Below are 25,888 nucleotides of genomic sequence, written 5' to 3' on the forward strand. Positions count from 1 at the left end.
TCCCGACTTGAATTAAGATCTAAGACTGCCACGTTGGACGTCCAAACCATTTCAACTGGGGACGCTCCCGCCCCCCCCCCCCCCCAAAAAATGGACATCCACCAGCACCATCAACGCTCAAATAAAAATCTGCGTCAAGTTAACCCATATTTCAAATGTAGTCTTAGCCTCCAAAAAAAAAACACCTGGCCAAACATAATAAAACAGGACATTGTTATCAGAATTTTGAGGGGGGGGGGGGGGCAAAGAGGAGATGTTAATGCATGGGTGTGTGTGTACGTGAGTGTGAGCGCGGCGTGAGGGATTAAGTGCAGTGTGTGTCCACTAGTGATTAGCCTGGTCACTGGGCCTGTTGTGCATTGACGGGGCTCATTAGCATATTAATGCCCTCTCTCTCTTGATCCCTCCTCCCCCTCCTCCCCCCCTGCCTCCCCCCCTTGCACCCCCTTCAGCACCTTCAGCAAAGCAAAGCAAAGCAACCCCCAGCGTCCCCGTTGTTTCTCTATCCATATTTCCCACAGCGGCCGGTCACTTCCCGCGTGCGTCCGTCTCACCCGTGGCTCACGATCCGCCGTCGGCTTTTTCCCGGTTGCCCATTTTCCCTCCAAAATGTCTCGTCCACTTCCTGGATTTTCCGTCCTGCCATCAGGAAAACACACACACACACACGGGGGCGAATTAGCGGCGGCGGAGAAGCGTGGCGGCGCTTTTGACGTCCCGACCGAACGCCCACCCGTCGTCCCCCGTTTAAAGACAACCTGTTCCACGCCAGCTGACTTTTGTCCACTTAAAAATGGTTCAATAATGAGCCTGGCTAACTGAAGAAAAACCTTACACAGTTTTCACTCCCACTTTTGAACGGCACTTTTTTTTAGGACGACCCATGTTGTTTATCACTCACACACATCCTTTGACAGTGTGTCCTCTTCCGGCAAAAAGACTTTGAGAGAAGCGGGCCGGGAGTCGACAATCCCGGCCGTTCCCAGAGCCGGGTCCACTTCCGTCTTTTAGCGACCGGTCCCTCGTCGACAGGGAGAGGTCTGGAGCGTGATGTCCATCCACAACTCCTGGTTTCAACGAGGCAGACGCAAGAATTGCGTTTGGACAATCAGCTCCGGACCCCCCGTCCTTTTGGTTGTGGGGCCGCCGTCCACGGGTTGGAGGAGAGGCCTCGGTCGCCGAGGGAGGAGAACCCGGACCGAGAGGGAGAGCGCCGGGAAGACGCTATTTGCCCAGCCGGGGGTCGCTTCCCGGGTCACAAAAGAAGGCGTCGGAGGAACGGACAAAAGGGCGGCCACCGTGACACTGGGAGCAGGTGGGCCGTCGGGGGGGAGGAGGGCTCGGTAGAAAAAGAAAAAGAAGAAGAAGGAAAAAAAAGAGTTGGGCAAAAAAGTCAAGCTCCCTCTGCTTTCTCCCGGGGCCTATTCTGGGGAAGCCCATGTGCCGTGGCCACCATGGCGGCGGGGCCACAAAGGACGGCCTCCCCGATGCCCCCGACGGCGAGCCCCTGCACGGACTCCCTCCCTCCCGCTTTCTCCGTCCAACCAACCCACGGCCAAACTTTGCCTGGGAGTTTGGCCGCTCTCGACGCACTTTTGCTCGCAAGGCCTGGAGGCTATAAGGTGGTAGACACCCCCCAACCCTCCCCACCACCACCACCACCACCACCAGCTGGCGCCCAAAAAAAGCCACGCGCGATGGTTTACCTGTACGGCAGCATCTCCCCCTTTCGTAGTCGGCACGGCCTCCCGGAGCGGGGCTCCCGTGGGAAGGCGTGCACGGTGGCTCGTCCATCTTTCGCCTTCTCCGCCTCTGGCACCTCTGGTCCCGCGTCCTTCTCCCTCTCCTTCTTCAAGCCCCCACGTCCGGAGCCCGACGCCCGCCCTCCGCCTTTACAATGGTGTGGCCCTTCTCCCGTTTTTTTCTTTTTTTTCAATTTCCCCGCCCCTCTTTTTCTCGCTCTCCCTTTCAGTGCGTCTCTGCCTCTCTCGCTCTCATTTCATGCAGCGCTGGGGTTACCTAAGAGACTGGGCCTCAATGGAGAAAATCTCCTTTGGTACAATGAAGTGGGTGAGAGGCAGAGAAGGGGGGGGCCCGGGGGGTGAGTGGTGTGGTGGGGGGTCCTGGTGGCCGGCTGGCTGGATGGAAGGAAGGATGGAGGAGGGTGGGTGGGGGGGAGGGGGGGGGAGTAGGATGCAGATGCTTTCCAAGACGGCAGATATGTAATCCACAAATGTGATTAAATGCTTTTGCATATGTGATTTTGGCCTTATGGTAGCCTGCCCCCCCCCTCCCAAAAAATAATTACAGCCCCCCTCCAGACACACAAACCTGCTCCTTGAATACTTGAACTTTTTATCTTTGGTATCCCAGAAAAATAAGTTTAAAAATTGTGCATCATGGTGGAGCAAAATGTCCAATTTCACTGCCAACAGACGTTTTTGTGTGTGTGGTTATTATTATTTTAGTGGCAATCCGCTGGGCAAATGGGGAGGAGATGAGATCACTTTATTGGGGGAATGTCATTGTCATCGCAGTAGCCACAGGCGTAGAATACAGACACAGCAAAAGACACACAGAAATAAGTCAGAGGTAGAAGAAATCATGGTAGATACTGGGACTGGGCGAGATTTCCTCATTTTAATACTCCATTTTGAGCGCCTCAACTGGACGGGACGTCTTTTTCCCCAAATGGCACCATTTGAAGAGGAGAGTTGACTTTTTTTTGCATTGTCTCAAAGTGCCAGTGTTAAAAATAGCCCATCATATCATATCCCATTTCACACCGCTGCTATTTACGGTCCGCCGTGTAGGAGAGCGCTAAGTCGGCGCTAAGTCGGCGTGTGCGTGCCGTTAATGATCTCTCCACTCTTATTATCCCCCTTGTTTTCTCGTGCCTGCCCATTAGAACAAGTTAGGGTTCGAGGCTGTGGGGGGCTCTTTTGCCTAGACGGCGACGACGGGGGGGGCTCTTTTTGCAAACCCGCCGACAAACCGCAAAGTGAATGGCGCAAAATCAAGTCCCGCAGTTAGGGTGCTAATCACTAACTAACCTCGGGCTAAACGGGCTAAACGGGCCCAAGGAGGACAGATTAAGGAGGGCCGTCATTATGCCGCTTTAATGATGCCAAATTGTTTTCCTGAGGAAGAGAAACATTTGTTTTTGGCAAGTGGGGAGTCAACAACCAGAATGGCTGGCCACCATTTCAGGGAGTCGGCCGGAATACGTTCCCCCCCGCCAACCACGGGAGAATATGCAATTCAGAAAACCATGAAAAAAATCAATGACTTCAAATCAGACGGACGCCTCAAAATGGCCTTTTCTGGAATTTTTGGACGTGAACTTTTTGAGGTGATTGGACGGGGGGGGGGGGGGGGTCTTCAAAGTAGCGCGCCCAGAGAGGCCATGTGTGTGTGTATAAGTATGTGTGCGGAGGGGGCGTCATACTGGGCGGGTGGGGCTCTCGGGCCAGGCAGATTGTCCACGGCAACCCCCCCACGCCCCCGCCGCCCCAAGAAGACCCTGAATGAAGTTATTTCCAAACCTCTGTCCATCTGTTACCGTGGCAGCCGCGGCGAGCAAGGTGTTGCCATGGCGCGCCGGGCACAAAAAGGCGTGGCGTGGGAACGGGTCCAGGGGTCAGGAGTGAGGGTCGGCGGGTCAAGGGGTCACGGGCAGCTGGACAGCACACAAGAGGAGGCCGGGGTGAGAAAAGAAGGAGGGAAGAAGCTGAGGACATTTCTCGCCCCGTCTCCCTCCCCCGCTGGCCTTTCTTCTAATCAGACGTCCGCAAAGTGGACGCCGCCGCCGCCGCCGTCGGACGTTAACATTGAACTGATAAGGCCAGGGGGGTTAGCGAAAGGGGCCCCGAAACGGAGCTACGCGGGGGTCCCCGGCGTTAGCCGGCGGCGGCTAATCGGAGGCCGCATTTGCCAGCCAATTGAACGCGTTGAATGGCGACGGCGCCATTGAGCTTGCCTGTGTGGCCCTCGTGGCTGGCCCCGTTTGGCCCGGCGTGGCCCGGCGTGGCCCCCTCCCGCACTTTGGCCGCAGAAACCATACCCAAAGAAGACAAAGGACGACTTCATTCCGCCCGTTTTCAGGCGCCACAAAGCGCCGATGAATCAATGGGCCACTAAACGCTAGCAAACTTTCCATTTCGGAAAGTCGGGCATGTGTTTTGCCAGCGTTTGCCGAGAACAAAGATGGAACCCAAAAGACAAAAAGGAAAACATGATGACACCCCCAATGGACTGATAACTAGTTAGCTAAACGTTAAAAATTGCCATCATTGTTTGTAAGGGACGTGACTGCACGTTAGCGCGTCGGCCCGGCAATTCTGGGCTCCAGGGTTCGATACCTTCCGTATTTTTAGGCCAACGCTAATGCCAAAACGATAATTGGCCCCTCTCGCCGGTGGCCGCCCGCCGCCGCCGCCGTCGTGGTCGACGGGAGCGCGGCTCGTCGGAGGCGCTAATAGGATTAAGAGCGGGCCAAGTCGGGCGCTCCGTCGGATGCCTTTTGTCGGGCCGCCCCGAGACGCGGCGGCGTGGCCGGCGAGACAAAAGCCTTTGAACAAATTGCGTTGTCGTTACAAACGCGTCCCGACGGGAGTCGCTGGCCGTCCGATTAACGTCTGGCCTTGATGACTCAATTGGCTTTGATTGGATGGGGAGTGGGGCTTTCTTTCAAGGAATGACATCCCAGCATCCAATAATACATATGGACTCTCACCTTGGAAACTTTCACTTGAAGTATGCACATCATGGTTTTATTTTTTGGTCATTGCATTTTAAGGTGTTAATAAATGGGGCTATAAAAGAAAAACATGGAAAATATTACACAGTCAAGGCAAATCAGTCATCTTCCAAATAATATTATATGAATGATGTGTCTCATACGTCAATGTTTAGGTATTATGTTGAGGTATTGTCGGCGGGCCCGACGGGGTCAGGCGGGGGCGAATGGGCCCGGACCCCCCCCCCCCCCCCCCCAACCCCGGGGGTCGCGGCCCATAGAACGAGGGGGCCCGGGGGTCGGCCAAGTATGGGCAGATTTTTGGCTGGGGGTGCAGATGCTCAATATGCAGATGTCTAATCGAATTGTGCGGCCATGAATCGCCGGCCCCTCTCCATTTGCATGAGGACAATCCCCGGCGGAGGCTCCGGGGTCAACGCGGACCCCGGACCAAATGAGCAGCCGGCTGCAGACGCCCCTTCAGGACGTGTGAACTTGAAGTAGACTTTACTCGCCGACAAGGATTATTGATTGATTCCAATGCCGGCCGGCGAGTCCGTCTCAGAGCACGTCTGACATCTGTTCAAAGAAGAAGAAGAGGAAAACAAAAAAACAAAGAAAAATGATGATTTGCAGAAATAAAAGAACAATATCACATGTGCCGTCAATGCATTAATTTTATTCCAACTCTTCAATTTCTTGATCTTAATGGTACTTTCTTTTTGTCAACGTCATTTGCCAGAATCAAGACATACATTGTCATGGAAATCGGCAATTTAGTACAAGAAATGTTTATGAATTTGCAGTCGAGAAATGACAATTGTATTGATGGGCAAATTTCTTTCTCCTTCTAAAACATAAGCACCTAAAGTATCATTGTATTAAAACTGCTTTGACTACCTTTTTTTACATTCATACACCATACATTCTTGATGATAAGAGGAAACGATGTCCTCTAGTGGTAACACAATATATATCATTATGTAGTACCTAAGACTTGGATTTGACACGCTCATTTGAATTGAAATGAAACGTGAATAATGAAGCAACAAAAGAAAAAAAAAATCTTCCCCTCCCCCTACCAGCAGGTGACACCATATCACATTTAAAGCTATAAGAAATTGTTGATTTCCTTTTCAAACTGGATTCTAAAGTTAATATTTTTCATGTTTATTGTCAAGTTATCAAACCAAGACTATTAATACTTACTGGTTTTTTGGTTAGTATAAAATTGCCATGTTTAAGTTACATCTTCTCTTTACAACTCTTAGAAAGCTAATTATACTATTTTATATTGCTCATCTGTCTTGCGTTTCCGTGTTGACGTCACGACTACTAGCGGGCGCCAAACCGGGACGAATCTCGCGAGGCTCAACCCATCACTTCCCCATTTGTCTCACTTAGCTACACTAGCGCCTGTTAAAAAGTCACTTGCTTATACAGTGGTCAAGTTGGGTCTCTTAAGTATTAAACTACGTGAGTTGCGATTGAAAAGAGCACACGCACGTCCATGTTTCAAAGCGTAGTAAACTAGGGTTGCTTGGAAACGGGATGTCTTCACGCGAGATTTGGACTGTTGCGCGAATGCCACGTCTTGGTCAGCAGCTAGCATAGCTCCAGGTGACGGAAATCCTCCGTGGTCCATTTCAGTCCACTTTGCACAACGCATTAAAGTGAAATAAACTCCAGACAACCGGTGGACCAGCGGCGTTCTCCGGTGAGCACCCTCAAATATGTACTTGTGGGCGATAATCCCGTTGTTGTGAACGCGCAGTCCCCAAATGGTTAGCCTCGAATTGATGCTGCGTTCAATGGGCTTTGTTTATTGGTTGTCCGGTTTAAGTGGTGTAAAAATCAACTGCTCAAACCACTAAATTGCGCACGACCCAGGGTTCTGATCGTATGCAAATTTAGGAAGTTTGTATTTTTAATTGTAAGCGGCCGCTTTTTTTGCACAAACTTTGAAGCTTTCACGCAGTTTCTTGTAAAGCATCAATCAATACAACGGAATGTAATGCAACATGTCATTCCTTACGAAGGTTGCCATTCAATCGTTGTTTTGGTCTTTAAAAGTAACCAGTATGTACTGTAGTGATTCTCATATCATGGTTTGAAGATATGGGAGTGGCCTCGTTGCATTTTCATGTTTAGTCCAAACCTCTGACAAGTTTGTGTGTGTTTTTCCAGGTAAGTAGCATGGGGCGCCCACATCTGCTAACGACGACGCTGGCCGTGTCTATGCTATGGCTGTTGTTTGCTTCGCATCTGAGCGACGCTCACGGCCACTCGCATGAGCATCATCACGGTCACCATCACCACCATGGCCACGCCCACGAAGACGACCACCACCACCACCACGCGCACGATCCCGATCCCGAGATGAAAATGTTCCACGGCGCTAGCAAGTGGAGCGCCCAGGCTAACTTGCCGAAAGCGGAAGAAGGCCAGGGGCAGTTGCACGGTAATGACTGTCACTGTGGTAAACGTTGACTAGCTCCTCCCATTGTGCTTTTGGTAAGCTTCCCAAAGATATTTGAAGTATCCTCAGAATTGGCAAAGTAATCACATGTTTTTTTTCCTAATTATTTTGAGACGTGACTGTTGATGAATCCATTTGCTAAACCTCTAGAGCACGCCCACGACCATGGCCACGCCCACGGCCACGGCAAAACTCCAGAGCCGAAGAGGCAGACCGAGAAGCGAGACACGATGGAGTTGTGGACACAGGTGCCAATACGGGGACTGTAAATCCAAAAAAAAAACAATGAGTAACTCCCCCACTTTGCTCCTTTCAGGCCATCGGCGCCACCCTACTGATCAGCGCCGCGCCCTTCCTCATTCTCTTCCTCATCCCAGTTCAGTCCAACAGCGACCAGCACCAGAATCTGCTCAAGGTGCTGCTGAGTTTTGCGTCGGGAGGCCTGCTGGGCGACGCCTTCCTTCACCTCATACCGCACGCCTTGGGTACGTTCTTGAAGCTCGCCGTGTCAACCTTGAGCGAGGGACTTTTTCACGCCAGCTCCTCTCAACCGTCACCTTGGCGTCAAAACCTCAATCGATCCCCCGTGATCTATCAAGTCCTCCATCCAAAGAGACGGATGGTGACTTTTCAACCCCATCTCTTTTTGACCACGCCGCAGAACCACACTCCCATCACGGCGAGGACGCGCACGGCGGCCAAGAAGCCCACCAACACGGCCACTCTCACGGTACGTGGACGTTCCAATCGTTTTGAGACTGCCGGCCGACGGCACACCCGTCCTTCCACAGGTGGCGCTCACGGTCACATGATGTCGGTGGGCCTGTGGGTGCTGGCCGGCATCGTGGCCTTTCTGATGGTGGAGAAGTTTGTACGTTTGCTCAAGGGAGGCCACGCCCACGGACACTCGCACGGTGAGACGGGCGGCGAGAAATCATCGGCGCGCTGGCCGGGCGGGCTTCACCTTCCGTGCTATTTTAGGGTCCGTCAAGGAGAAGGACAGCGATGGAGAAGAGGAAAAGAAGAAGAAAGGCTCCAAGAAGAAGAAAGCGGAGAAAAGCGTGGGTGAGCGCAAGCATTCTTCTTTATTAGCCAAATTGAGACAAAAGTCAAGAAAATGCCAATGCAGAGGATTGTTTTGTATACACAAGAAGCAAATATTTGCTTTTATTATGAGCTGCTTGTGTGTGTGCGCAGACATCAAGGTGTCCGGTTACCTGAACCTGGCGGCCGACTTCACGCACAATTTCACGGACGGGCTGGCCATCGGCGCCTCCTTCCTGGTGGGACCGGGGGTGGGCGCCCTCACCACGCTGACCATCCTGCTGCACGAAGTCCCCCACGAAATCGGCGACTTTGCCATCCTGGTGCAGTCGGGCTGCACCAAGAGGAAGGTGGGCGTCGCCGTCGTCCGTGGGTCACCGCGCTTTTCAACTCTGACCGTCCCCCCCCCGCCAGGCCATGAGTCTGCAACTGCTGACGGCGCTGGGGGCGTTGGCCGGCACGGTCTGCTCGCTGCTGGCCGAGGGGGTGGACGCGGCGGCCGTGACGTGGATCCTCCCCTTCACGGCGGGCGGCTTCATTTACATCGCCACGGTGACCGTCCTCCCGGAACTCCTGGCCGGGCGCTCCGGTTTCGGACAGTCGCTGATGGAGATCCTGGCCCTGGTCTTTGGCGTTGCCATGATGGTTCTCATCGGCGAGTATGAGGAGAAAATTGCTTTTTAAAAATCACTTTGGGGGACGAATGCTGTCCGGCCGGGCCTTCTTTTTCTTTTTTTGGGGGGGTTTCTTTTCTTTTCTCGTGTCTTTCTTTTAGGCCACCAATGTCCAGGATGCCAGCATTTTACATTTTTGTCATTTGTTGCCAGGTTTGTTTGTTTTTCCCGGAATTGTGGACACTTGAAATCCCCTCCCTCTTTGTACACAAACGTGGAATAAAAGAGAGCGCAGACTTTATTGTGACCGGGGCAGTTTACAAAAGCAACCTGATTGTACACAACTTTGACCAATAAAAGTTGTCAAGAATGAAGCGACAATGTCAATGTTAACCGTCAACAAAATACAAGTGGCGCCTGAACGAGCTAAAAAAAAAACATCATTAAGACAAGACCAAATGGAAACATGGCAACACGTATCAAGTTGAATTCGGATTGGATTGTCAAATTGGTCCAGCTCATTTTCTTTCCTAAACAAATGAGGTCACCATCATCTTTTTAAAAGGCAACACGGCAGCTCCACCATTTTCATGGGCCGTGGCGTGGTCCGGCCGGCCCCTGGGCAAGTCGTCCGGATTCAAACCCTCCTGGGGCGGCCCTCTCCCTTGGGGCCTCTCCCCGGAGGTGGCGGCGGCGGTCCGCCGCGCCTGGTCGGCGCCCGGCGGGCCCGTGGGAGACTTCTTGTCGGTGGCCCTGAATCCGAGCGAAAAGTACAGCAGGGGGTTGAGGCAGGTGTTGAGGAAGGCCAGGCCCTTGGCGGCGGGCAGGAAGCACGCCACCAGCCGGCTCTGGCGGTCCGCCATCCTGACCATCAGCAGGACGTGGTAAGGAGCCCAGCACAGGAAGAAGGCGGCGGCCAGCAGGGCCAGGACCCGCAGCGTGCGGTGCTTCCCGGACAGCCGGGTGCGCAGGAGACCCACCCCGGCCAGGGTGGAGCACAGCGCCACCGCCAGGAAGGGCAGCAGGAAGCCGCAGAGGAAGCGCAGCCAGTACAGCGCCGTCCTCAAGTGGCAGCCGCAGCCGCCCGAGCTGCAGCGGTTGCCCTTCTCGCCGCAGAGGGAGAAGCGGCGGCCCACGGCGAAGGGCACGCTGAAGCCCAGGCCCGTCGCCCAGGCGGCCGCCGCCAGCGCCCGGGAGGCGCGCAGGGTGCGGTGGCGGCGGCTGTAGACGGGGAAGCAGATGCAGGCCGCCCGGTCGGCGCTGATGACGGCCAGCATGAAGACGGAGCAGAACATGTTGGCGTACTTGAAGAAGCCGCCCAGCTTGCAGAGCCACAGGCCAAAGACCCAGCGGTCCAACAGCAGGACCTTGACCAGGGCCATGATTCGGGTCACGCAGAAAATCAGGTCCGCCAGGGCCAGGTTGACCAGCCACACGTTGAAGACGGACGCCTGGCGGGGCGGGGGGGGGGAGGAGCGCTGGCGTCAGGCGGGGCGGGCGGGCGCGGCCGGCCCAGACGCACACGCCATAGTTACCTTGAGCCTGAAACCGGCCACCCAAATCACGGCGCAGTTGCCCGGAATGCCCAGCAGGACGTTGAGCGTGTTGACCACCACGGCCACAAAGTCCATCTGGACTTCGCCGCGGGCGCACGGGTTACAAACGGGGCTCATGGCGCCACCTGACCTGGTCTTCGTTACCAAATAGCCAGGCGCCTGTCATTTCGTCAAAGGAACGCTCTTATTTGTGGATGTCTTTAGCAAATTCTACTTTTTTTTTTAGCGTTAGTGCTGTTTTTAATGTGGAGCCTGGCGGACTTCAAGTGTGACTTACCCTGGTGGCTTCAGCGATGTATGTCTTTTCCACTTGAACAATTCAATTTAGTAAAACTGAAATGAGAAATCCCCAAAAAGTCAACTTGGCTTTGAGCAATCACAATGTCTTTTGACTTTGATGCGCGCACGCCCAACGACGCAGACTCCGTTGACTTGATACTAAGAAAGCCTGGGCAGCGTGGGGGGGGGGGCGGAGCCGGAGCGGAGACATCGGATTGGACCTGCTCTGCCACTCTTTGACATGGACAGCAAATCCTCGGGCCAGGAAGCGGGCGGCATCATCAATGGCCGAATGTCAAGACCAATCCTATGTATGCGTGTGTCGGCTAAAGATTGATTCATCAACTTCTTTATGACCTATTCATTTATGTCTAAGATGTCTGTCTTCTCACCCTCTTGCCAATAGCCAAGTTATCTCATTGAATCGAATCAACGATCGGCGGCGTCACACTGGCTTTAAAAAGAAAAAAGAGGAGCCAACCAAGGGCATGTGTTTATTTGCGTTCGCGACACGGATCCCGTCACAAGGACGAGCGGCTCCCGCGAGGGTGGTCGCCGGACCGGCCGGTCCTCGCCTCCACGTCCACGTCGTCGACCACGGCCAGGGCGCTCTTGCACAGGCCCGCCGGGGACTCGCCGGCCCGCCCTTTGGTCAAGAGGCCCGCCAGGCAGTAGAGGAGCGGGTTGACGCAGCTGTTGAAGTAAGCCACGGCCTTGGCGGCGGGCAGCCACGTCTTGACGGCCGGGCTTTTCCCGTGGGACATCCGCAGCATGAGCAGGCCGTGGTAGGGAGCCCAGCACGCGAAGAAGGCCACCACCAGCAGGAGCGAGACCCGCAGGACGCGCGGCTTGCCGGAAAAGCGGGCGCGGCAGATGCCCGCCGCCGTCAGCGCGTAGCAGCACAGGATGACCAGGAAGGGCAGCAGGAAGCCGCAGAGGAAGCGGATCCAGTACAGCGCCGTCCTCACCCCGGGGTCCCGCACCTCGTCCGTCGAGCACCTGCTGAGGTTCCCGCCGTCCGACCGGACTCGGCGGTAGAAGAAGTAGGGCGCGCTGAGCACCAGCGACGCCGCCCACACGCAGGCGGCCGCCGCCCGGGCCAGGCGGGGCGTGCGGCGCCGGCGGGCCCAGACGGGGAGCCACACGCAGACGGCCCGGTCCAGGCCGATGACGGCCAGGAAGAAGACGGAGCAGAACATGTTGCCGTACTTGAAGAGGCCGTTGAACTTGCAGACAGACGGGCCGAGGGGCCAGTGGTTCAGGAACAGCTTCTTGACCAGGGGGAAGACGCGGGTCAAGCAGAAGATCAAGTCCGCCACCGCCAGGTTGACCAGCCACACGTTGAGGACGCCGGGCTGGGGAAAGGGGGGGGGGGGGGGTGAGCGCCAGTCGCGCTGGCCGGAAGGCAAAGCCCACAAATCCACCTGGAGTCGGAATCCGGCCACCCAGATGACCAGCGAGTTGCCCGGGACGCCCAGCAGGATGGTCAGGGCGTTGAGGACCACGGACGACGTGTCCATGTCGCCTTTGCCGGCCTGGGACGCCGGGACGGCGCCGCGGGAGCCGTTGAAGACCGCCCACGACATGGCGCCTGAGGAGGGAGACGGGGACGTCCGCTCAGGCTAAGGCAAAATGTCAGAAAATACATATTTAAAAGGGCTCATTTCGAGACTCGGAGCTAACCGACCTTAAAAGAGTCCGCTTGATGACGTCACTGGACCTTCTGGAGACGGAACCAGAAGAGGTAGACCTTCTGAGGAAGAAGAAGAAATGAGTAAGAAGAAAGTAGTAGTAGGCAAAAACAGCACTTTTACAAGACGCACTTTACTTTCAAAGCAACCATTTTGGACCTACTTTGTTCATTTAAAGATGCAGCTGTCCATCGATGGCGCAAACACCCAATGGAAACGCACACTCGGGCACACATTCTCGATACTTCCCCCTTTTGTGCGTCAAACACACGGCGTCAACGAGTCAGCGCTGTAAATACATTTCCTAAGAAAATAACAGCATCTTTTCCGCCACGTGGCGGCCAATTTACTGGCCAAAAAAGGGCCCTCTCCCGGACGATTTTGTTGCAGTTAATGATATGAGGAATGTTTGTTGACCTTTGACCTTTTCTGTTTATTTCTCTTGAAGTATATCAAATCTGTAACCGTATTTTTAACGCAGCAACATTATTAACACATTCACTCACGCATTGACCGGGATGATTGTGGAAACCTATTGTCGTCCCGTACGCAATATTACTAGTCTTATTTGCTTATTTCTAGTTTTAATAGTTAAAAAAAACAGGGGGGGGGGCACTCTGAAATTGTGATCTGGTCCGAATTTCTACTATTACATTCTCATTGTTGGATTTATTTTTACATTCAATGATTTGAATGAGGCTTTGATTTGCATTTTTATTTGAAATGTCATGGTTTCTATTTTTTTTTGGGGGGGGGAAGGGGGCGGGGGGTAAATATGGCAAGTGATGTAATTCTAATTCATCCTTACGGAGGCGCTGTGATACGTTTCAACTCGTTCAAGCAACATTACAGTGACGAGGAAAAGAAGGATCTTATTTTGGCTCCACATGACCTAAAACGGTAGCACATTTTTTTTGTGTCGTTACTTTCCACCTCGTTAAGCTTCCCCAAACAAAAGCCATGGCTCGCTATATGCGCCCACCGAACTCGTCCTTGTTCGTCAGGAACATATCCGACGAATCCAGGTGAGTTGCAATTCCGCCTTCTTAATTGCGCCGCTGTTTATTGTTCGCCGCTAACCTAATTTAGCAACAAGCTAACGTCGGGCCGCGCTTTGCTAGGGACTCTTAGCTTTCTTTTTACCCGTCAAACAACTCTTTCTCGCCGCCGTTTGACCTTGTTGACCTTGTTGTTGGGGGGTGAAGCGACCCGTCCGCTTACTCGCCCCGTTGAGTTACCCTTGTATATATCTACGGTGTTCAGGCCTGAGGATTTGCGGCGTGAGTTTGGCCGCTATGGGCCCGTAGTAGATGTCTACATCCCCCTTGACTTCTATACGCGTCAAGCAAGAGGATTTGCATACATTCAATATCCTTTCCCAAACCAGCTAACTCTTGTTTTCCCCCTCAGCGGAAGAGCGGCTTTCTGCTGTAAATCTGTGTTCTTTTATTTGGGTTTTTTTTCATCTGTTTTTTGTTTGTTTGTTTGTTTCTCCTCCCTCCCCCGACGTCTAACGTTGACTATTTCTCTGTTATCGCTTCAGAAAAGGTAAAAGCATCCCCCTTGCGGAAGCGGCCACGCAAAGAATAACAAAGACCCGTCGCGTAACGTAGCCGTAAAGACGAGGTCGCAGACTTTGGTCTGGAGGGCAAAAAAAGTTGGGGAGCAAGTAAAGCACCAAGAGGAAAAACAAAGGTGTCTGTCTGTCTGTCGGAGGGGCTAAAGAAAAGAAAAGAAAAGAAAAAAGAGAGAGAGAGAGAGCAATTTCAAAAGAGTCAAGCAAGAGAGAGCCACCGGCCGGGCGGCCAAGTCACTCGATTAAAGACAAAGCCAAGCAAAGGTAACCTGTCGGAGACAATTTTGTATCCTCAAAAAGACACCTTTTGGATAAAAGAGCCCTTTTCCAATTACAATCATCCAATCAGCTGTGCTTTAATTTTCCCCTTTGATTTGGTTTTCTCTAAAGAACAACCCCCCCCCCCCCCCCTCCTCAGACAATTATTTTTGGGGGGAAATCACCCAGTGTTGTTGATTTTTTTGTTTTTTACGGAAAGCGATTTCCGCTCGCCAGTCAGTTTGTGTGGAAAAAAAAACAAGCAAAAGCCTTAACCGCCCAGCATGTTCGAGGACGTACGCGACGCCGAGGACGCCCTTCACAGCCTGGACAGGAAGTGGGTGTGCGGCCGCCAGATCGAGATCCAGTTTGCCCAGGGAGACCGCAAAAGTGAGCCGCCGCCGCCGCCGTCATCCCACCCGGGGCGGACTTCCCAAATGTAAACGTGCTTCTCCTCAGCTCCCAATCAGATGAAAACCAAGGAGCGGCATTCTCCGTCCCGATCGTCCCGCTACGACGACTACGACCGGCGGCGGCGCTCGCGCAGTCGCAGCTACGAGCGCCACCGCCGCTCGCGCAGCACCTCCTACGAGCGGCGCCGCAGACGTTCCGAGAGCCCCAGAGAGTAAGTGGTCGGCCTGAAACCGCCGCCAAAGACGCCCACCCACCACCGACTTTTGACTCCGCAGACCTCGCGGGCGTCAGCAAGGGCGGGGAGGAAGCAGGGGGCGTGACGACGACAGGTAAGCTTTTTAAAATCCGGGTTCATTCGACTTAATTATCGTTTGCTGGTCCCGACGACGGCACATTTTTGATTGAGCTGACGCATATCCTTTCCATTTTCAGGCCCCGCCAGAGAGCCCGTAGGGGGTCCCGCGGGCGCTCTGCCTCCAGATCGGCGTCCCCGCCGCCGCCGCCGGCGCCGCCCTCCAAGCCCGCCGTCAAGTCGGAGTCGTCGGCCTCCCGCTACCCCGAGGACGACGGTCGCCAGCAGCGTTCGCCGTCGCGCTCCCGGTCCCGCTCGGCGTCCAGGTCGCGCTCGCGTTCCTGGACGGGCCGCAAGTCCGGGGGGCGCTAGAGTCCAGAAGTAGCCGCCTTTCTTTGGACTGGAATGTGTGGATGGTCAACGAGGTTTTTCCCACTTGCTTCCCTCTTCTTGGCCTTCCTTCCGGTGGCGGACACCCCCTCACCTCCCTCTCCCCACCCCCGAACAACCTCCGTCCCACGGCGAGCGCTTTTCATATCGACGCCCTTTTACGTCCTGTATTTTTTTTTTTTAAATCCACTCTGCTCTTTGGGCCGTTTTATAGGACTTGTCGTCGTCCAGTGGACTCCGTGACATTTTGTTCATTTTCCAGTGCACGTCTTTGTCACCTCCAAGGAGAAGAAGCTATTATTTTCGGAAATAAACTGCCTTAAAACAATGACCACGTCTCGTTGCATTCTTTTTTGACGCCCTTTCCGGCCGTGGCACGGCGGGGTGACGGAGCGCCCGTTACGGATTTCATGTCCCTCCCGCGCGTGGGGCGGGCGGCTCCGGCCTCGCTTCCCCGGCGTGCGAGCGGCCATGCGTGAAACGCGCGCCATCGAGCGACAAGACCCATTGACTGTTGCCATGTGTGCGACTACATGAACTTTGCCGGCCGCCATTGACGCCGCGGGCGGGAAATTGAATGCGCCCGCCGTGCCCAGAGTCCCGCGTTAGGCCCGGCGGCGACCCGTTTCCCGAGATCCCGCTTCCCGTGGTGCCCGGCTCGGTCCGGCGGAGGCCCGGGTTAAAGAAGGCGTGTGTCCGGGAGGTGCCGGGACAGCGCTGCGAGGAAAATGGCAAGCGGGCCCGGCCGCCATCGATCGTTTCTGCCGCTCGGAACGAGGGGTCACGGGGGCTGGCGGGCGCTTGGGCGGGACGACGGGCCACCGATCGTTACTGCCTTTGTCCCGTTGCGCAGCGGCAGCAACATCAGCACAAAGCGGAGATGCTCCTCTTTTGCTAACGCTTCCACTTGAAGGTTACGTTTGCTGTCCGCCATGAAAGGTGAGTGAAGGCCTTAAAATGACTCTTGTTGAATTGTGCATTTCAAATGAGGTGAGAGAAATAATGACGTCGTCGTTGTGTGGAAAGGTGGATTTTGTCTTTGTGTTCTACGTGGTGGCAAATGGGTAAAACGGGGCAACTTGTTGACGCTCCCCAAGAATCAAAAGTTCTCATGTCAGCTCTTGTCATTTCCCACAGTTTCCCTTAGTTATTGAATTTAAAAACAAGTTTGAAAAAGCACTGTAAAATGGGCGACTGGAACTTCCTGGGCGGCATCTTGGAGGAGGTCCACATCCACTCCACCATGGTGGGCAAGATCTGGCTGACCATCCTGTTCATCTTCCGCATGCTGGTGCTGGGCGTGGCCGCCGAGGACGTCTGGAACGACGAGCAGTCCGACTTCATCTGCAACACGGAGCAGCCGGGCTGCCGCAACGTCTGCTACGACCAGGCCTTCCCCATCTCGCTCATCCGCTACTGGGTGCTGCAGGTGGGCGCCCTATTTGCCACCGTCTCTCACCAGCTGGCCAGGCCTTCCTCCCTCACTTTCCCTCCCTCCCTCCCTCGCTCTCAAACAGGTCATCTTCGTGTCGTCGCCCTCCCTGGTCTACATGGGCCACGCCATCTACCGCCTGCGCGCCCTGGAGAAAGAGCGCCACTGCAAGAAGGCGGCGCTGCGGCGCGAGCTGGAGGCGGTGGACGGCGAGCCGGCCGAGGTGCGGCGGCGCATGGAGAAGGAGATGCGGGGCCTGGAGCAGGGCAAGCTGAACAAGGCCCCGCTGAGGGGCTCGCTCCTCTGCACCTACGTGGCCCACATCGTGACCCGCGCCGTGGTGGAGGTGGGCTTCATGAGCGGCCAGCTGCTCCTCTACGGCCACCGCCTCAGCCCGCTGTACCGCTGCGAGCGCCCGCCCTGCCCCAACGTGGTGGACTGCTTCGTGTCGCGCCCCACCGAGAAGAGCGTCTTCATGGTCTTCATGCAGCTCATCGCCTGCATCTCGCTCTTCCTCAGCCTGCTGGAGATTGTGCACTTGGCCTACAAGAAGATCAAGAAGGGCATCCTGGACTACTACCCGCATATCAGGGACGACCTGGACGACTACTACGTCAGCAAGTCCAAGAAGAATTCGGTGGCGCACCAGGCGGGGCTCGGGATGGGGATGGGGACGGGGGCCGGGACGGCGCTAGCGGCAGCCGGGGGACGCCGGCCCACCGTCACCAACGTGCCCGGCAGCTACACCCTGTTGTTGGAGAAGCAGGGCAACGGGCCCAATTACTTGCTGCTGGACGCCCCGACCGCCCGGGAGGACCCCGTCGTCGGGTCGGGGCGGCCGCCGTTGCTCAAGGAGGGCGAGGAGGCGGGGCGCTCGCCGCCCTCCGGACCCTCGCCACCTTCTGGCCCCTTGCCCGCCGCCCGGGCGCCCGAGAGCGGCGATTGCCCGGCCTCCTCCGCCCCCCCGGCGGCGGCGGCTTCGACCGCGGCGCCCCGGAAAAGCCGTCGCCAGAGCCCGCAGTGGCACTGCTCCACCGTCCCGGAGAGCAACCCCTCGGACAGCGGCGACTCCTACCCGGGGGCCAAAGCCCGGGTAGCCGGCGGCGCCCGGGCCGGGAACCCGCCCTCCAAGTCGGACGGCGCCCGGAGGCCCCGTAGCCCTGAATCGGGCGAAGACGCCAGCTCGCCGTCCCGACGCAGCCGCGACAGCCCCAGCCCGGCCGCCGCCTCCTCCTCGCCCAACCGGCGGGTGTCGGTCACCGGCAGTGGTGGCGGCGGCAGACGGGCGCCCAGCGACTTGCAGATTTGACGGACGTTTTATCGGGACATCCGGCAGCACCCCCGGTGGCAAAAGCAGGGATTACTCAACGGCGCTCTTTTTTTCCAAAGGTGCCACTTTGAAAACGATACTGTCTCCTTCCTTTGTCCAAATAGCCCCTCTTTGTCATCCATGTTCCATAGCGGGCAGGCGGGTGGACGACGCCCCGGACTGGTCGCCAGTCCGCCTCCTCCAATTACAAATGGACAAATGCTTTGTTGCTACAGTCATTGAGTGGTTTTTGTTTTCCAGCAGCCGGGCTTTTTTTTTTTTTTTTTGCACTTGACTATTTATCTACTCCGGCGCCGAAAGACTTTAGAGCGAGCGGCCGGGAAAGTCGGAAAGTAATCCATAATGATCCGGCAGAGGTTACGTAAGCGGGGGGATACGTTGGGGTCAAGCGGACATATTTGCTCACGCGGCCGGAACTCCAAAATCCAATTTTCCGGCGCGGTCGATACTCCTGACGACCACTGGTTACTGTTTGTTCGCTGTTAGCCAGCGTGGAATTTTTCGTGCTTTCTTTTGTGCAATTTTGCCAGCCATGACCACGAGTCAAAGCGCTTTTTGCATTTTACTTTTCAAGAGAGTCGACGAATGGGGAAGCAGCAAAAGGGAAAAAGGCCACCACTGTTTATTGTACATTTGTATTGATAAGACCAATGAAGTGTATTGATAATAAAAGCTGAATTTTGTAAAGCGCTCTTGAATTGCAAAACAAAAGGCCTACGTTGAAGCGTTGGCTGGATGGCTGGTCCTGCATGGCTTCAGTTCAGGCCCAAACCCCTCATTTCAGCCTAATAGTAAACATATTTGATTGTAATTGGCTCCACTCATGTGGAAAGTAAGGATACTCCAAAGTCCAAACCAAAGCATGCTCTGGTTTTTCTTCATGGCAGTAAAGTTCCGTCATCGCTGTGAACGTGATGGATGCTCTTTATTCGTGAGCTCCAAAAATGTTGGATTTCCAACAATGAAAGAATACCTACCGTTTGTCAGGCTTTACAAAAGTCAATTTCGGTCGAGATATGATATTTTTTAAAACTTGAAGAGTTGTTTATTTCAAAGTTGTTTAAGAGCGAGACAATGAGCTGATTTATAAAAAAGACTGGATTGCTACGGGCGCGGCCATTTTAAAGCCCTCCAGAAATGTTGTAGATCTAATTCATCGCGAAATACCATGACGTCATCGGTCACGTGCCTCTTGCTTATGGGCGAGTAATAACAGCCCGACAGTCAAAATGTTTTTGCTAAGCCGAGAAGAGAAGCAGTACTTTTCAATGTTCATTACCAGCTCGGAAACATACTACTAACAACACCAAGGTGAGTTTTGAAGTGGTTTTCGTTCATAAAAATGTAATAGTGAAGTCCCTGTCGCCAACAGCTAGCTATTGAGGTAGCCTTCCTGCCAAATTGAGTTATAGTGTTAAAATGGCATTAGTTACGGGTGTCTAAGCTTTTAATCATTCATTTTATTATATCTAAGGCTCCTCAGAATTAAAGTAGTCATGAGCAAGACCCATGCCTGCTTATATCGTGCATGTTTTTGCATGTATTACTGTTTGTATTTAGCGCGAAAAGTGCCATATTAGCATGTCATAGCAGTACCATGAATTCATTCATTCATTAATTCAATATACTAATCTTGTTAAAACAATTAGCATTCCATTTCTGCAAACACTTTTTCCTTTTCACAAGTGCAGAATGTATTTTGCTATGTAATACTGTGTAACATAGCTTAATTTGTTTATCGGAAGTCAATGCCTTCATTTTCCATAACTCTATCCTACTAACTAGTACATTCTCTCAAATGAATGCAAATGGAACACAAACATGGTTTCGATTGATTTTGGTGGTCAGGACTGTATTTTACTGACGCTTAATCAATATTCAAATACGGTACAACTAAACTTGTTTAATACATGTCCCGCTTGAAGTTGACAAAATAAGCATTAAACGGTTTACATATTAAATGTTTAGTGCCGTTTCCATTCTTTTTTATGGGAAAAAGTATTTTAAATGATGACAGTGGTCACAAAATGTGCACATTTTTGAATTGTAATGGCATCCAAAATATTGACCTAGTATTTCTATGTCACCTCTATTTTTATACTTTGCATTTCTGGCTATTTGCGGCATCCATTTGATCGAGATAAAGCAATCGTTATAATAGGAGAACATTGAATTTCCCCCCCTTGTGATGGCAAAAAGTCACATTCAAGTCATTATGGAATTATTTGCGTTAATAATGGAAAAGTTTGTTTCCCCCCCCCCATAGCAAGCGGCACAAGCGGCCAATGACTCTGGCACCACCCCAGACGGGAAGGAATGAGGCCTAGGTGCTTTTTTTTATGTTGAAGTGAAACTTCATTCCGCAGAATGTGGTGAGCGACGCCAGGTGTTACAACCATTAGAATGCACATGGAATGGCGTCTCGTCTCTCAGCCCGGATGTCAATTTTGCCTCTGTCGTACGTACGAATGTGTCATTCAGAGCTGGTCAGCTTCATAAACAACATGACAAAAGGGTCTACCATTATGTTTCAAAGCGGCCATTTTGGATCAATTGCACGCAGTCAAAAATGAACTTTGCCTCCTCACTGTTTTTGTCAAAGTCAGTAGAAGCCAAAAGAGACAGGAAGTCCTTCATTTTTTCAGGTTCATTGGGCTCACAAGTAGAGCCGGGGGGGGGGGGGGGGGGGGGGGGAAGCAAAGATATGTTTTCTTTTGTCTGCGTGTTTTCACGGTCACGTGTTGGCCTGCCGCCTTCTTTTTGCTGACTCCTCACTTGTATTGTCTTTTTTTTGTTTTCTTTCTTGTTTCAGCCCGCACGCAGGCGGTCATGGACGAGTGATCTTTGTCGTCGGCAACCCCCGCGCCCGCGCCCCGAAGGCCATGGCGCCGCCCGACGACGAGCCGCTCCTCCCAGATGTCACGGGTGAGCTTGTTGTAGAGCCCCGCGCCCCCCCAGGGCCCACTGGAGAGCGTTTGAGGGGACGGCACGTTAATAAACATCATTCTATTCATGTTAACGAAGGTGTATTTGCGGTGGTCTTTTTGTCCCGTCAGTCCCCCCGCGGTGCTGCTCGGCCCGCTTCAACCTGGCCGTCCTGATGTTCTTTGGCATCGCCGTGGTCTACGGGCTGCGCGTCAACCTCAGCGTGGCCATGGTGGCCATGGCCAACGCCAGCGAGCCGGCCACGCCGGGCTTCAACGGCTCGGCCACGCCGGCCTGCCCGCTCCCCCCGGGCTCGGAGAACCGCAGCCGGACGGTGGAGCAGCCCGACGGCGTGAGTGGCAGCGCCGCCTCCCTTCTTTTTCACTCACTTCTAATTAGCGTGGATCCGATCCACCTCATGCTACCAAATTGAAGAAAAAAAAACCATGACTGATATGAAATGGTTGGTAGCTTTGAGCTTGAACCTAGCTTTGGCGCAAGCTCATTTTGCAGAATTTAGGAGAATCGTGCTTTTTTTTTCTTCTGAATTTTGTCCCTCCGTCTTTGGCGCAGACGCCGCAATACCCGTGGGACGCGGAAACCCAGGGCTGGCTGCTGGGGGCCTTCTTCTTCGGCTACCTGTGCACGCAGATCCCGGGGGGCTACCTGGCCGGACGCTACGGGGGCAGCCTCTTCCTGGGCCTGGGCGTGCTGTGCACGGCCGTCCTGACCGTGCTCACGCCGCTGGCGGCCGAGTGGGGCCCCGCCTGGTTGTTCGCCCTGCGAGCGCTGGAGGGACTGGGCGAGGTAGGTCACCTCCTCCGCTCCATTTCTCCATTCATTCAGCCTAAACCGGTGTAAGCCCCCCCCCTCCAATTTGTTCGTCATTCCCGTCAGGGGGTGACGTTCCCCGCCATGATGTCCATGTGGGCCCGCTGGGCCCCGCCCCTGGAGCGCTCTCGGCTCATTTCGCTGTCGGGTAACGGCGGCAATTTTGGCGCCTTCCTGGCCATGCCCCTCACCGGCTACATCTGCCAATCACTGGGCTGGCCCGCCGTTTTCTACATTTGCGGTAAAGCACCGCACGCACGCACGCACGCACGCTTCTTGGTGGGAGTCCCCCGTACACACCCGGTGCTCCTTTTCCACCAGGCGGCGCCGGCTGCCTGTGGGCGGCGTTTTGGTTTCTCCTGGTGTCCGACGACCCCCGCACCCATCGGCGAATCAGCCAAGAGGAAAGGGATTACATCGTGGGCGCGCTCGGAGAGCAGGTAAGTGGATACGGGGGGAGTGTCAAAAGGGGGGGGGGACGTCTAATGAAATGGCGGCGCCACGCGGATTCAGGGCAGCGGTCACGGCTGGTCCGTGCCGTTGGCGTCCATGGTGACCTCGGTGCCGCTGTGGGCCATCGTGCTCACGCAGATGTGCTCCAACTGGTCCTTCTACACGCAACTGACCAGCCTGCCCACCTACATGAGCAACACGCTGCACTTTGACCTCAAGTCGGTGGGTGGAGCCAGCCGTCTCTTCCGTCGCCGCTCTCTGCCCGCCGTCCCGTAACGCCGCCGCCCCGTAACGCCGCCGCCGTCTTTGCGCAGAACGGATTCCTCTCGGCCCTGCCCTACCTGGCGGCGTGGCTGTGCGCCACCTCGGCGGGCTTCCTGGCGGACCACCTGATCGAGAAGAAGGTCTTGGGCGTGACCGCCGTGCGCAAGCTCTTCACGCTGACGGGCGAGTGAGCGCCTGGCCACACCGCGGGAAAAAGACGCACCCCGTTTATCGCTCTTTGCGCCCACGCGCAGGCATGCTGCTGCCGGCCGCCTTCCTCCTGGCGGCCGCCTACTCGGGGTGCAGCCACGTGCTGACCATCCTCTTTTTCACGCTCACCTCGGCCGCCGGGGGCAGTAGCGGGGCCGGAGTCTTCATGAACCAGATCGACATCGCCCCGCGGTGAGCCTCGCCACTCTCGACGCTATTCTCTTGAGTATATATCGTAGCGTACCTACGTAAAGTTTAGCGTTAAACAACCGCACGCGGCTCTAGAGCCGCGGCGCTGGTCGGAAACGGCGCCAAAAAGCACCCTGGGTCGCCTGGAAAATATGATACTTATGAATCCGTTTTGCCTTTCAAGCTACGCCGGCTTCCTCCTGGGAATCACCAACACGTTCGGGACCATTCCCGGCGTCATGGCGCCCATCGTCACGGGATATTTCACCGAGGATGTAAATATTGCATCTTTTTCAAATGCTGCCTCAATTTAATCTTTGGCCACTTTTTCTCTGTCCTGGTGGCAATAACGGGGAAGTAACCGTGCGTGTTGTTTGATTTCAGCAAAGCTTGGAAGGTTGGAGGAAAGTCTTCTGGGTGTCGGCCGCCGTCAACGTGGCCGCCGCCATCTTCTACACGCTGTTTGGGAGCGGCGAGGTCCAAGCGTGGGCCGTCCCGGACCGTGAAGACCGTACGGAGGAGGACAAGAGGACCAGGTCCGTGTCTGCTTAATTGGAAGAAATTCTGAACTTTTATTCCAGCAGTAGCGTTTAGGATCGCACTTCAAAATATTCTTTTTACCCGTCTTTTAAGGATCTTCATTTTTTTAGGGTTACATTTGGGTGGCTTCTGCAATGGTAATAATTGCCCGCAATGTTACCAAAATATATAACATTCCAGAAATTGCAAGTAGGGTAGCTTATTAGTTTTGTTTTTATTCTTGGGAAGAAAGTTAGGATAATAGTATACAGTTGTGTGGGATCACTGATCAAATCTGTGGACCAAAGAAAACACTTTTTATATTTAAAAAAAAAAAAGCCCACCACAAGCCTTACAAAGCACTTAAACAGACTATGCATTATTGCCACAATGTTTTGTTTTTATGAAACATGGGGACTTTTATAAAAACATACATTTGGATATTTATTCGACCTGGCTGGGCCACCTTTTACTGTATTCTTATCTTATTAAATCGGTGTTAAAACACAGATAATTAAGATTAAAAGAGTTGAAGATCTCACAAAAACGCTTGTGTTTATCTCTTCCTCCCGCAAACTATACTTTGACTATACTCATTTCATTTATTTCCAGCAGAGGGCACCAGATACAACGTATATTCTGAAAAGAAAGCATTGAATTGCGAGAATGAGCACTTTTTACTCAATAGTTTGACATATTATATTGAAATATTTTAGGGGAAAAGAGTAAAGTTAACGCTTGTGTTTATTCGTCCTAATATATCGTGACATTTGAAAGTAATGTTGCCGTCGTTTGCATCAGCCGTTATTGTCTGTAAACCCGGAAGTGCTATATTTCACAAGCAGTGTCACTCCCTAAATATTCCCCCCGGAGAAAAATATTCATGACACTTTTAGTCAAAATACCCTCACAAATTTCGGTGTCTACGTTTTAATTACAAAGTAACGACAAACCTTGCGTACTCGTTTGGGATTTCACGATATTTAATTTATTTCTGAATCAAAGATTGGCTACTATTGGAAAAAGTGGAAGATGAAAACATTGTGATTTGAAGCATGTTTTTCCAAATTTCAAACCCAAGTGAAGTTAATAGCAAGTCATGCTGGTAACCATGACAAAAGACACGCGGCTCCACAAGTCAGTTGACTTTGAGGCATTGTTGGGAGCGAGAAGAAAAGGCCTAAGGCCAAAGCCAAACATGCCATGCATTTCGTGGTCACCTTTGACCTTAAGCGCCCCAGGGAGCGAGTGCTAATTACGACATTTGAGCAAGCCCGAACACGGGCCGTTCCCGTCCATCTTCGTTCGAGATTGAACGGGAATCGCAATTAAGGCGGAGTTGGGCCAAAGGGTCACGATAGAGCCGACCCTAAATTGATCCCGCAAACTGTCCAATCAGAAAGCATTGAGTCGGCTTTTTACAAAGCCACTTAGATTTTAATTCTACACAGCCATGTTTAAATGTCTGGCAAGTGTGGGGATCTTAATTGAATGCCAAAAATGTAACATTCCATAGTTTTCATCCTACCATCAATCCTGTAAAGAATGGCAGTCTCCCTTTTGGTCCATAGTTGCTTCCCTCCTCTCCTCTGTTGCCATGGCGACGGTTTACAGCAGTGACGCATCCGAGCGTCCCGCAGTCGTCGGCGAGTTGACGGGCATTTCTGGCTGGCGCCGCAAAGCGCCCGGGGGAAGCTCACGACGAGCCCGGGCGGAGTTGGAAAACGTGTCGTTAGCGCCTTCAAAGTTGCTTTTGAAGGAAGGATGAGTTAAGCGCTGTCTGCTTTGGATGCTCACAGCTGGACCAAACAAAGGCCTTCCTTCACTCTGACTCCATTGAATATCCAAAAAAATGGGCTCTCTTGGAGGCGTCTTCAGACCGACCCATTTCATTGAAATTGGGTGCAAAGTTTAAAGGCCGAGAGGGCTGCTTTCAAGTACTCTCGTAAACGTGGTCCCCACACACTGATCACGCCCACTCTAAGGACATTAACAACAACACCTCAACCCCTATACCTGAAACCTAAACTCATTTAACATGATAAAGAACGGGCCTCCAACTCAAACGACTGTTTAGGCGAACGACTGCGAAAACAGATTGAAATGACTTTGAATGCAAATGTCATTCATCCCTAATGTAATGGCTTTGATGTCCATAACTGTCCAAGGCAGTGAGTGGGGCAAGGGTCAAAGCAGAATTAGTCCAGAGGTTTAAGGATATTGCAAGAAATAGAAAATGAAATTCTACTCCGTTTCCAACATTGATTTCAACATGTAGTATGTTTCTGATATTTTTTTAGATGATGGAGGGGCTCTATTTAAGTGGATACTTTTATGCTGAATAGTGCAACAGAGTATGGTCTGAACTCCAGCGTCAAATGCGAGCCATATTCAACGATACGAA

General features: G+C 53.3%; 6 protein-coding genes across 9 annotated transcripts; 4 read left to right on the top strand and 2 right to left on the bottom strand.

The window, feature by feature from the left end:
- The first annotated feature begins 6,134 nt into the window (after positions 1-6,134).
- On the top strand, positions 6,135-9,249 carry slc39a7 (solute carrier family 39 member 7). The gene is made up of 9 exons (XM_077743926.1): positions 6,135-6,455; positions 6,926-7,199; positions 7,368-7,465; positions 7,534-7,702; positions 7,879-7,947; positions 8,009-8,131; positions 8,199-8,282; positions 8,415-8,611; positions 8,676-9,249. The coding sequence occupies exons 2-9, from the start codon at positions 6,935-6,937 to the stop codon at positions 8,943-8,945; spliced, it is 1,275 nt and encodes a 424-aa protein (XP_077600052.1). The 5' UTR covers positions 6,135-6,455; positions 6,926-6,934; the 3' UTR covers positions 8,946-9,249.
- Positions 9,006-10,882, bottom strand: LOC144215123 (C3a anaphylatoxin chemotactic receptor-like). The gene is made up of 3 exons (XM_077743927.1): positions 10,709-10,882; positions 10,411-10,590; positions 9,006-10,326 (listed from the first exon to the last, which is right to left on the bottom strand). Exons 2-3 carry the CDS (start codon positions 10,546-10,548, stop codon positions 9,406-9,408), a joined length of 1,059 nt encoding a protein of 352 aa, XP_077600053.1. The 5' UTR covers positions 10,549-10,590; positions 10,709-10,882; the 3' UTR covers positions 9,006-9,405.
- A 349-nt stretch (positions 10,883-11,231) lies between these two features.
- LOC144215216 (C3a anaphylatoxin chemotactic receptor-like) lies at positions 11,232-13,095 on the bottom strand. The gene is made up of 4 exons (XM_077744050.1): positions 12,565-13,095; positions 12,398-12,463; positions 12,135-12,332; positions 11,232-12,065 (listed from the first exon to the last, which is right to left on the bottom strand). The coding sequence occupies exons 3-4, from the start codon at positions 12,294-12,296 to the stop codon at positions 11,232-11,234; spliced, it is 996 nt and encodes a 331-aa protein (XP_077600176.1). The 5' UTR covers positions 12,297-12,332; positions 12,398-12,463; positions 12,565-13,095.
- A 107-nt stretch (positions 13,096-13,202) lies between these two features.
- Positions 13,203-15,662, top strand: LOC144215198 (uncharacterized). Of its 4 annotated transcripts, none has more exons than XM_077744030.1 (6): positions 13,206-13,426; positions 13,665-13,769; positions 14,522-14,625; positions 14,695-14,860; positions 14,925-14,978; positions 15,082-15,662. In XM_077744030.1, the coding sequence occupies exons 1-6, from the start codon at positions 13,362-13,364 to the stop codon at positions 15,311-15,313; spliced, it is 726 nt and encodes a 241-aa protein (XP_077600156.1). In that variant the 5' UTR covers positions 13,206-13,361; the 3' UTR covers positions 15,314-15,662. The 4 variants fall into 4 exon arrangements, with proteins under 4 accessions (XP_077600157.1, XP_077600156.1, XP_077600159.1 ...); XM_077744033.1 differs by lacking the exon at positions 13,665-13,769 and adding an exon at positions 13,812-14,263 and having other exon boundaries at positions 13,257-13,426; positions 14,519-14,625; XM_077744032.1 differs by lacking the exon at positions 13,665-13,769 and adding an exon at positions 13,945-14,263 and having other exon boundaries at positions 13,257-13,426; positions 14,519-14,625.
- A 380-nt stretch (positions 15,663-16,042) lies between these two features.
- LOC144214462 (gap junction alpha-9 protein-like) lies at positions 16,043-18,780 on the top strand. Its single transcript, XM_077742825.1, has 3 exons — positions 16,043-16,270; positions 16,469-16,760; positions 16,849-18,780. The coding sequence occupies exons 2-3, from the start codon at positions 16,518-16,520 to the stop codon at positions 18,070-18,072; spliced, it is 1,467 nt and encodes a 488-aa protein (XP_077598951.1). The 5' UTR covers positions 16,043-16,270; positions 16,469-16,517; the 3' UTR covers positions 18,073-18,780.
- Positions 18,781-19,315: 535 nt separating this feature from the next.
- LOC144214465 (sialin) lies at positions 19,316-24,025 on the top strand. Its single transcript, XM_077742828.1, has 11 exons — positions 19,316-19,404; positions 20,906-21,018; positions 21,150-21,370; positions 21,592-21,825; positions 21,916-22,090; positions 22,171-22,289; positions 22,363-22,524; positions 22,617-22,749; positions 22,821-22,968; positions 23,150-23,240; positions 23,350-24,025. The coding sequence occupies exons 2-11, from the start codon at positions 20,976-20,978 to the stop codon at positions 23,515-23,517; spliced, it is 1,494 nt and encodes a 497-aa protein (XP_077598954.1). The 5' UTR covers positions 19,316-19,404; positions 20,906-20,975; the 3' UTR covers positions 23,518-24,025.
- Positions 24,026-25,888: the final 1,863 nt, after the last annotated feature.

The sequence above is a fragment of the Stigmatopora nigra genome, chromosome 21 (genome assembly GCF_051989575.1).
Source record: "Stigmatopora nigra isolate UIUO_SnigA chromosome 21, RoL_Snig_1.1, whole genome shotgun sequence".
NCBI lineage: Eukaryota > Metazoa > Chordata > Actinopteri > Syngnathiformes > Syngnathidae > Stigmatopora > Stigmatopora nigra.